The sequence below is a fragment of the Typopeltis vanoorti genome, chromosome 15 (genome assembly GCF_054136105.1).
Source record: "Typopeltis vanoorti isolate ZY-2024b chromosome 15, IOZ_Tvanoo_1.0, whole genome shotgun sequence".
Classification (NCBI taxonomy): Eukaryota; Metazoa; Arthropoda; class Arachnida; order Uropygi; family Thelyphonidae; genus Typopeltis; species Typopeltis vanoorti.
The window spans coordinates 66,406,625-66,418,299 of NC_143563.1; the positions used below are offsets into that span (position 1 = coordinate 66,406,625).

The 11,675-nt window shown below is 35.7% G+C and overlaps 1 protein-coding gene across 1 annotated transcript in view; it reads right to left on the reverse strand.

The window, feature by feature from the left end:
• The window catches only part of Mcm6 (minichromosome maintenance 6), a 168,193-nt gene extending 156,518 nt beyond the window's left edge, over positions 1-11,675 (reverse strand). Inside the window, exons 1-2 of the mRNA XM_090405865.1 lie at positions 11,528-11,675; positions 779-925 (exon numbers count right to left, since the gene is read on the reverse strand). Coding sequence (XP_090261991.1) covers positions 779-925; positions 11,528-11,619 — 239 coding nt within the window. The 5' untranslated portion in view covers positions 11,620-11,675. The remainder of the gene's footprint in view (positions 1-778; positions 926-11,527) is intronic.

Below are 11,675 nucleotides of genomic sequence, written 5' to 3' on the forward strand. Positions count from 1 at the left end.
TCTTGACAAGGTCAATAAGACCCTTTATAGGGACAATTTTTCAACCAAAAGTGAATTAGGTTGTCGTGTATGGAAATGCAAAGTTTTCCTCCTGGAAATTGATCTTCATTCAGCAAGAAAGACAAATTGGATAGAGATGCAATTAGCGGACACAGCAAATCCTGGAAATACGGGCTAACATCCATTTCCACTGAATTTGGTTTTGAGAGCATACATAGTATGGTATGGGGCCTACATGCAAGCAAAAACAAATTACGTTGACACCAGATGTGTTATAATTAATAGTGTGATCATATCCAACTAAAAGTCAACTAAAATAATTCAAATAACAGCTTTTTCAAATTACAGGAACCATCCTATTCCATCACATATGATTTTGAAAGCCTGCATTAGTATGGAACAGGTAAATATACCATGCGGACATATGATTCTAATACTAGATTTGTTATAACTAATTATTAGCAGTGTGAACAGAAGTGAATATTAGAAACAAATCTATACCCTGTGAAATAATGTGTAAACTGTGCAAATTAAAGTAGCTAGCAAATAATAATAATAATAATGTCATAATAATCTCATTCACTGTCTTTGGTTCTGAATAATGCAAAACAGTTAACAAATTTTTAGTCAATGATCTATGTTTAACATCACTTTCTTTTAAACATGCTAATTCATTGAATTATTTATGCAATAAGTTTTCAGTGGTTACTTTGGGAGACAACATAATATTGCAGTAGTGTTTCTGAAAATAAAACACAAAAGAAGAAGGTTTCTTTACCTGTAATATTCCTCCTGAATGGTGGTTGCTAAGTTTTGGTTATATTTTTCTACATGTTGAAAACTCACTTGCAAAGTATTTCTTTCTGGTTTCACTAAATTTCTGGAATCTTCTGCATATCTCAGTTTACCATGTTCATCTTGGAATCTATAAACAACAGATAATCCATTAAAAAATAGTTCAAGAACATATGTACTTTCTTCTTGACAATCTTTCTTGCATTCATTTGCATATATTGTAATATATAATGCATATATATTCATATATATGAATATTTATATATATGTGCTGGAGTACATATATATAAACTCACACCAGTGGTATATCAGAAAATCCAAAAAGGAAGAGAAAAGAGCTAACTTTACAATTAACAATCCAAGATATTGCTATTGGTAACAGTGATATGTTGCTATCGCTAATACTCATATCAGTAATACAGTAATACAAAACTCGTACCACTCATAAAGTTTCACATTACTACATTTTTTTTTTATTTTGTGTGTGTGTGTGTGTGTGTGTGTGTGTGTGTGTGTGTGTGTGTGTGTGTGTGTGTGTGTGTGTGTGTGTGTGTGTGTGTGTGTGTGTGTGTGTGTGTGTGTGTGTGTAAATGTGCTTTTTATAGTATGCTTTTATATGGAAAGAATGAACAAGAAAAGTGAACAAGTATGGGTGTGCAGGAAGAGCAATATTCTAATGGACTGTGAGGTTTCTTTAGATGAGAGTATGGAACATGAAGCAAACAATGTGGGGCCAAGAATGGAACTCACTGCAGAGTGTAAGCATGTGAATGGTAATGGGCAAAATAAAGGTACAAGTGCTGGAATGCAAGAGTGCATGCATAATGAAAGCTGAGACAAGAAATGAGGCATATGCAGAATGAACAAATACCTATAGTATGAGATTGGTAGATATGAATAGAAGGGTGTAGGAAGAATCAAATGAAAGATACCATGGGGAAGAGGTAACAAATGATTCGAGACTAGCAATGTATGGAGATTCCATTATTACGAGCATGTAATAAATGAGAGGGTGCACATGTTTTTGCTTTCCCAACAGGGATGAACAAGCTGATAGAGGGTTCAAATATTGAGAATTATGTGAGCAAGAAAGTTGCTAATATTTATAGTAATGAATGATTTGGATGGGCAGAAGGAGACTGTGAGAATGGATATCAGGAGGTTAATGAGAAGAGTGAAAGCCAAGCATATGAAAGGTAGTCAACATGTTGTCTAGGTATAACAATGACGAGTTGGGATAGCAAGCAAAGATTATGAATGGAATGTTTTCAGAGCTATGTAAGGAGAAAAGAGTGCAGTTTATGAAAATGTGGAATGAATTGGACGATGGACGGAACAACATGAGTGATGAGCTGCATTTGAATATATTTAGCATGAGTCAAGGAAAAGGCTGTTGCAGGAGGAGAGAGAGAAAGAGAAATGACACGGGTGAAACAGCGCTGATGAAGTAAGAGGTAATGTGGAAGAGCAGGAGAGTGAAGCAGGAGAAAAATGTTTGCAAACAGAAAAGTACGCAGAGCGAGATATGAGAATGGGTAATGGATGAATTTATGGTGGACAAAAAGATATGAAGCATATGTGCTGGAATCAGTAGTGAATGAATGTACGTATTTGAATGGTCACCAAAGGAATGGGATGGCCTGATATGCAAGGGTATCCAAATCTAGGAAAAATATGGAGGTGATGATAGAAAGGAATGGCAAAGAGCAGATGTGGAAAAGTCACAGCCAAGAGATGGCATGAATAGGATTGGTGATAGCCCAGAAATGAATTTCTCTATTTATGAAATGTGGAAAGGATCAGAAATAAGGGGGATAAATTGTTGCATTGAGTTAATTTATATGAAAATTGTTGTAATAAATGAAATATGAATGGATGAAGAAGGAGAAGAATAAGATGATATCCTTACAGAATAGAAATGAAGTGGTATAAAGTTTTTTGCAAAAATAAGAAGAGCACGAGGGATATGAAAGTGATAACAGCAGAGAAATTATGCGGGAGTACAGCAGTGGTTTTGAGGCAGCATGGTGTGAGAAGGAAGTCAATTATATGAAATCTTTTCCTGAATGTTGTAACGGGCTTAGGAATATGAAGAGTAGTGATAAGAAAATGTATAAGAAAACTGGCCTCACAAATAAGTAAAGGGTGATCATTATGGGTGATTTTAATTATGGCAGATACAGAATGAGGAGAATGAAGAGATAACATATGGGAACAAAGAAAGTGAATTTCTCCACATTTTGAGAGAAAAACGACCTTAAGCAATATGTAACTGAGGAGTGAGTCTTGGTTTTTGATCATTTCATCATAGGCTATTATTGTAAATGGGATGATGATCTCCATCCAATTTGTAAGAGTAACTATAAGGTCAACACTATGTTGTTGTTGTCAGTCTGTATAATCCCACTGCTGGGCAAAGGCCTCTCCCCATGTTATTCCATTCAGCTCTATTTTGGGCTGTTCTTGACCAGGTTGGTCCTGCTGTTAAAGTAAGTTCATCTCTCCATCTGGTCCCATCTAGTCTCTCATTTTCTCATCAAGTGTCCTGCCCATTTCCATTTTAGGGATTTTACTGTGACCTTTGTTTTCTGTTTTATTTCTAGGGCTGTTATTTTTTCTATCCTTTTGATGTTTAACATACTTCTCTCCACTGCTCTTTGGTATGTTCTTAGCTTGGTCACTTGTTTAGTTGTTAGTGACCATGTTTGTGATCCATAGGTTAGAATGGGTAGTATGATCATATTATGAAGTTTGCCTTTTAAGCTAATTGGTAAGTCACCCTTCATCCACTCTTTTAAACTCCAATAGCTCCTCCAAGCATTGGTGATTCTGGCATCTTCTTTTTCCATCCTGTTTTTAAATGATATTATCTAGCCCAAATATTTAAAATTTTCTTTGTAACTTATTATTCTGTTTTCAACAGTTATTGGAATTTCTGTGTGGTTAGTCATTAGTTTAGATTTGCTGTAGTTTATGTTTAATCCATATGCTTTACTTTTATTACTTAGATCTCTAATCATCATTTCTGGTTCTGAGCTGTTTTCAGAGAAGAGTGCTACATTGTCGGCAAATCTAAGATTGCTTAAATTTTTGCCTAAGATGTTTAAACCATAATTATCCCAGTCCCGTTCTCTAAATAATATTTCCAACAATGAAGTCAATAACTTGGGTGCTATTGGGTCTCCATGTTTAATTCCTCTTCCAAGGTTGAAGGATGGTCCTGTTGTCTCAAGTTTGATTTCTGCTGTGCCACTATTATAAATATTTTTTAATATTCTGCTATATTAGGTTGGCAAATAAGTTTGTTCAGTTTATGCGTTAATACAAGTTTACGCCACTTCGCCTGTTGCGCTACCACACAACACTATTGCGCAGTTGAAAGGCGACATTTCACATAACCTTTCAGTGAATTTTTGTTCGGCCTACTTCAGCTGCATGTGTGTAACATATTTTTAGAAATGGAAGGAAATAACGTACATTACCAGCATATTTTGCTTTTTTATTTCAAAAAAGGCAAACGAGGCTACGGAGGCCCATAAAAAATATGCAGCGTATATGGGGATGGTGCCTTAACAGAACGCATATGCCCAAAGTGGTTTGCCAAATTCTGTTCTGGAGATTTTGACCTCAGTGATGCGCTTGGTGGCCGACCGAGGTTCATTCGAGTGTTGTGAAGGATATTGTCGACAAAACTCCATCACAAACAGTACAGGAGATTGCTGCAGTACCGAACATATCCCATACAAGCATTGAAAACCATTTGCACAAGCTGGGATATGTTTTCAAAACTCAATGTTTGGGTGCCGCATGAATTGACTGCTCGCATATCCATCTGTGATTTGCTGCAACGTCACCAAGAAAACAACCCATTTTTGAAGCAGATGATTACAGGAAATGAAAAATGGGTCGTGTACGATAACGTGGTATGTAAAAGATCATGGGGACACAAGAGCGAACCACCGCAAACAACCTCAAAAGTGGGATTGCACTCAAAGAAGATCATGCTCTCTGTGTGGTGGAATTATAAAGGTGTTGTCCACTACGAGGTGTTACTTTCAAGCAGAATGATTGATTCAACTGTCTATTGCTCACAGTTAATGCGACTGGCCTGTGCAATTAGCACAAAATATCCTGAATTGGCGAATTGGAAAGGAGTTGTCTTTCACCACGACAATGCCAGAACACACACATCGTTAACAACCCAGAGTAAATTGTTACGTCTTGGCTGGGATGTTTTGCCGCATCCTCCATATTCACCGGACCTGGCACCTTCCAATTACCACTTATTCCGATCATTGTAGAATTCTCTGAATGGGAAAAACCTTCACTAATGAGGAGGCTGTCAAAAGACACCTGGATCAGTTTTTCGCCAGTAAACCTCAGGAGTTTTATGAACACGTCATAATAAAGTTGGTTGACAGATGGCAAGAGGTCATTGATAAAGAGGGTCCATATATAACTGACTAGTATGTATTATACATATTAAATAAAATGTGTTTCGTTTCACTCTGAAAAACTGAACGAACTTATTCGCCAACCCAATATTTATTTTCTATATCTTGATTTTTGAATCCCAGAAACAGCAGCTTGTGTTCTATCAAGTCAAATGCTTCCTGGAAGTCCATGTATAGAGGCTTATTATATTCTTGATATTTTTCAGTAATTTGGTTGATAGTATGTAGATGATCAATAGTCGAAAAATCTTTTCTAAATCCTGCTTGTTCATATGGTTGGTTCTGATCTAGTTGGCTTGTAATTCCATTTTGGATAACCCTAATAAATATTTTATAATTATGTGAGATGAGACTTATGGGTCTGTAGTTGCTTATATTTGATCTATCACCCTTCTTATGAAGTAGTATTATATCTGAATTAACCACTGCTTTTGTACTGTTTCTGTATGTAGGATGCCACTGTATAGTTTGAGAAGTTTTGGTAATAGTTCCACAAGTTCCTATTTTGAAGAATTTTGCTGGAATTTGATCATCGCCCTGTGTTTTACCATTTTCATTTGTTTGAATGCCTGTTCTATTTCTTCTTCAGTGATTTACTTTCCAAGATAGGATCATCATAAGTCCTATTTGTTTGGTTATTTGTTAGACTATTTGCTTGATTACTTGAATATAATTCTTGGTAGAATTCTGTTGCTATTTTGAGAATTTCGTATCTGTTATTTGTTTTATGACCAAATTCATCTACTAAGGAAGGGATCCAGGATTTGCCATTTTTTAGACTATTTTTTTGCTGTTTTTAAAGATGTGCCTTGTTCTAGAGCTTGTTTGATTTTATTTATGTTGAAATTCCTTAGATCTTTTCTAATTTCTCTTTCGACTAATTTATTTAGTTCAACAAACTATTTTGTTTTGTATTGATTAGAACCTTTTCTTTAGTGGTTCTCTTAGTTTTATTAAGTTTTTGGTATTGTCAGTTATTTTTGACTCTTCATTTCTCTTGTTGCTACTTAGTGGTTGGTGTGCTTGCTTCATTACTTTTCTCAAAGCCCTTGAATATTATTTAACCTGGTTGATTTTTGAGTTGTTAATATTTGCCTTAAGTTGTCTCTAAATTTCTTCTGGTTTCTTTGTAGATCTTGAGATCCTGGTTGTCTGTTTCTGAACCAATTATTCCTGTTTTTAAAACCAGAAAGTTCCTCTTATTAATCTATGATCAGAAGTAAAGTCAAAAGTGTTAAGAACTTCAAAGTTATATAGATGAAGTGAATCTTTTAATAATATATAGTTTATTTCATTCCTTGTTTTTCAGTCTGGTGAAAATCCATGTCCATCTTCTTTTTTCTCTTTCCTAAAGAAGGAATTTCCAATTTTCAGTTGGTGGTTAAAGGCAAATTGTAGGAGTCTCCTTTCTCTGCTGTTCCTTTTCTGGCTGCCATGGTTTCCAAGAACTAAATCTTCTGCCTTTTGTTGCTTAGTGCCTACCTGGGCATTAAAGTCTCCCATTATAATGACCAGCGAGTTGTGGGGTGTTATTGCTAGTGCAAGTTCATGATAGAACTCCTCTAGTTTTTCCTGATCATAGCTTGTGGTAGGAGCATAAACTTGTATTATTGTTAGTGATTTGTTTTTTCCTAATTCTAACTTTAAGGAGGCAATTCTGCAATATGCTTTTTGCATTTGCTCTTAATTAAGAGCAACTCCATTAAGTCCATTTTCAGTGTCACATCTCACCTCTGAAAGTCCAATGATGTCCCAGTTGATTTTTTCCAGGGTTTCTAGTTCTACTAATCTATCCTCTGATTGTAATATATGGACATTCAATGAGGCGATTTTTATTGTATACATTTTAGTGGTAGATTTAGTTGAAGTTTTAGAAGTTTTCATGATGGTTTTCCCAGTTCTTTTATCAGAGGCAGACTCAAACCCTTCAGGGTTTGAGTTCGCATCTACATTCGCCTTGGAGAATGAAGCTGGAGAAAAAATGAAGAGAAGTAGTGTACAGAAGTGGCTTAAAATGGAAAGTAAGGATGGGATGTAGGGTACATAATTGGTGGGGATATCTTGATGGAGGCAGAAAAGGAATCTGGAGGGCTGGAGCCCTTTCATATGGCCTTGATTAGGTCACATATAGATTACTGTATACAGATTTGGTCACTTTCCTTGTTTTTAAGAATAAAAATACACTGGTTTCTGATCTCTGTAATGCTGGTATTAAGAAAGACTGAGAAAATGCAATTTGTGGAGTCTCACAGGAAAAATCTCTGCCACATTACCATAAAACGTGGAAGAGATTTTTCACAGAATGAGGACAAATAGGGATAGAAGAAGAAGCCATCTGTGGAAGCAGTATAAGGCATGAGCAGGGGAGTGAGAAACAGGTGTTTTACAAGGAAAATGGAGTGGGATGTACGAGACCGTACATTCCACTCCATTTGCACGAGACCGTAGTGCTAATGCAGAAAATTATTCTAATGGTTTGATGCGCTATGTACATGAGATTGAAGAACTTCCCATCATGGGTCTTTCACTCTATGGAGGTCTGATGATGATATCTTTTTTTTTTTTTTTTTACTTTTTACTTTTTTTAAATGGTAATTAGAAAACAAAAAAAGCTGCTTAACCTATACATAAATTATATTCAGGAAAGACATAAGGGAGGTTGTTTCAAACAACACCAGAAAAGTAAACGAATAAAAGAAGAAAAAAATAATAATTAAGTTTGAAGTTGAACTGCGACCAGCACTGCATGTGCCTTAACAGATATAAAAAAGAAAGAATTATGATGCTAATTCTAGCTAATAGTGACAAAAGAAACATCAGCAGAAACTGAACATCACCAAGAAAGACTGCAGTATGAGTGGGAGACAGAATATTGAGTTCCAAGGAGTGGAAAGAGAGCAAAATAATTCCTTTGCATAAGGGAGGCTTTAAGCAACTTATAGAACAATTAGTATCTCAGGAGTGGTGGTGAAAGTTTTTGGTCAAATTTTTTTTTACCAAAAAAATTAGTCAAAAAGAGAATTCCAGGAATGGGTAGATAAGAATATGATACTCTGTGAGGGTAACGTGGCTTTGTGAAGGATTGGCCATGCCTTAGTAATTTACTAACATTCTATAACAGAGTGACAACTGAGTTGGATCAAGAGAATGACAGCCATTTCACCGAATATCACATGGAACTCTTGTTACACAAATCAGAACAAATGGGAATGGATATAATACTGGTTATATGGATACGAGGGTGGCTTATGGATAGATACCAAAAAAGTGGTATATGGAGGAGCAGAATCCAGAAGATGAAAGTATGACAAGTGGTGTGCAGCAAGATTCTGTGCCAGGACCACTGGTGCTTAATTTGTACATAAATGAAATAGGAAGGAAATAGGATGAAGAAAATATTATTATTATTATTACTATTATTATATGACACCTCCAGGAAGTCCAAAGACTCATCGAGGGATTGCACCTACTCTACAACACTGTCTCCAGCACTCAATCCACCAACTACAATGAATCGCAACTACCATCACCATCCACATCAATACCATCTACCACACACCACAAACAATTATTTTCATAATCACAAACATCCATGTCCATGGCGAGATTTAAACCCGCAGCCTTTTGGCTAAAAAGAATATACGCTAAACACTTGGCCAACCAGATATTCATATATTTGCTGATGATAGAAAACTGGGCAGGGTAATAGTTAATCAAGGTGATGCAGAGAGCTTGCAGAATGATTTAAATAGGCTGTCAGTATGAGCAAAAGATAATGGGAATCAATTTAATGTGGAGAAATGTAAAGTTATGCATTTTGGGATAAACAGATTACAAGTTATGCCACACTGATGGATCTGTACTCCAGGAAACAGATGAAACTAGGGATTTAGGGTGGTGGTGGTGGTAGGTAGAAAATTAAAATTTAGAGGGCATATTGCTAAGGTGGCTCATAAGATTACTTGGCTATTGAAGAGCACACCAACAAGTAGAGACAAGGAAATTGTTATTCCTCTTTATAAGACTTTGTTATGTTCACATCTGGATTACTGTGTTCAGATTTGGTCACCTGGGATTCTTAGGGATAAGGAAGCAGTAGGGAGGATCCAGAGACAAGTGATCTGTAGAATGCTCCCTATGAGGATGATTTGAGAGTTGTAGAAGTTGGTTGATAAGCAAAAAAGAGGATATGATAAAAAAATTTAAGTTACTTAAAAGGTTTTATTGGATTAATGCAGAGGAAGTATTTCAGTACTTGGCTACTAGGGAAGGGGGGGGGGGACAGAACAAAGTTATCCCTGAAAGTTGAGTAAGAGTGTAGTTAGTAGGGTTGCGAGGTCTAGATTTTTCACTTAGAGAGTGGTGAATGAATGGGTTGCCAGAGATAGTTGTAAGTGCTTTTTCTGTTAATGGAGTAAAGGAGAAGTATGATAAGTACTGTGAGGATAGTTTGGGTCTCCTGTGATAAGTCTCTGTAGCACAGTATAGAAGAACCCTCTGGTTGGAAAGACCCAAGTTTGAACCCCTATCCATGATAAAAAGAACCTTTATCAGCTGTTTCCAATCAAATGGTAAATTAAATGGCCTCATACAGAGGTGAAGGGTTTCCCCTCCCAGAAATTCATTTTTTTTAAGTCCCTCAAAATAGGCAAAGCAGTTCCATAAATACACATATCTACAGACAAAGCATACTAACACTAATGCAAGATGGAAGATATTAGATCCTTACACATTATGGATCTCAGATACAGATCCATAATGGTCAACCTCCTGGATGGAGATGACAGGATAGGACTATAAGAGATTACCCTTTTTTCTTGCAATTTTCATATGTAAAAATCATTTTTTTTTTAAATAATATGATTACAATATTTTTGAAATAAAATACTTTAAATAAGAATACCACTATCTGTTATTGTTAGTAGTAGTATGGACCAGACTTGAGTTGTTTTTTTAAGAGGGAGGGAGGGGATGATTAATAAACAGAAGGAAAGAGATTAAGAAATATTTAAGATTCAAGTTTTATTAATGTCATTTACTCTGAAATTGTCACTAATAACATTTACTTAAAATATTTAATTTTAATCCAAACAACAAGGGAAAATGTCACACACACTCAAAATTCATTTTTGTTGCCTAAAAATTTATATTTTGTTTTGATTTCTTTAGAAAAGAACTGATCTCCCTTCCAATTTGTCACTGTTTGTTATGTGCTCTATATATTTTGCCTTGTTCACCAATGCTGATTTCTTGAGAGGAAGAATGACTACACACACAACCGTGGAGACTTCATCTGAACCTAATTAATGCAATCACAGGACTGCTAACATTATTATTATACAGGTCAAAAAATGGAGTCAAAACAACTCATTGTGGAGACCATATTAACCATTATTCATACAATACCTATCACACCTCTCCTGAAACTCATTCACCACTGGGGTATAAACTACTACTTCTGACAATCCATTCCACTCATCCTTACTAACCAGAGGCTCATACCACTTCAAAGAACGACATGTCCTCTCCTTATTTGTCATGTATTGAAAATTTTCTTTTGCATTAATCTTATTGTATCTCTTTAGTAACTTCGATGTTTCCTCTTGTCCGCCTGTAAACTAAACTCTGCAATTCATAAATCTTCAATCTGTCCTCAAATGTAGTAAGCATTCCATAGATATAGAGCCGTTATCACTTATCTTTGAATTCTCTATCACCTCCTGACCCTCAAGAAATCTTGGGAAAAAATTACTTTACCTCACCTCCGTATGTACCCGACTAATTCAATATCTTTAGGTGACTTAGATACGATGCTTAAGATAAGCTTAGGATTCTTAAAAGGGCAGGTTATCTTCTCGTCCCAAATAGGATTCGAACTCTGGTCTTTCCAACTAAGCACATCATTGTTATCGACTAAGTTACCCAGAATCCGTACATTAACTCACACACTACAGATAATATCCAACATAGCATAAAACAAACTGAAATTTCCTAGGATATGTTTCTGTTTTTCATTATCATCACTCCAAATATCGTGTTAACTCACTGGTTGATGATTTCCTTGTTCAGTGACTTATTATATGGAAAAGTATCCAAGCGAAGAAATGATCCGTACTAAGTGTATTTTCGTAATTTTTACAAGGGAGGAACTAAATTTTCTTATACGTTGCGGTAAGTTTTTGTTAACAGCTGAAACCATATCTCTATTTACTAGAGTTTAAAGGTCTTTCTAAACTTTCTTTTCTACTTTCAAAACATTTCACGCCAAATTTACTTACTCCTCCAAAAAATCTTGAAATAACTTTTGACATCGATCACCGATATCATCTTTTACGCGAACTTGTCCTACACGCTGCTCAGAAACATCCATGTTTATAAAATGCTAGACTGTTAAAAGGCAAATGACACGCACATCACCCAGATACT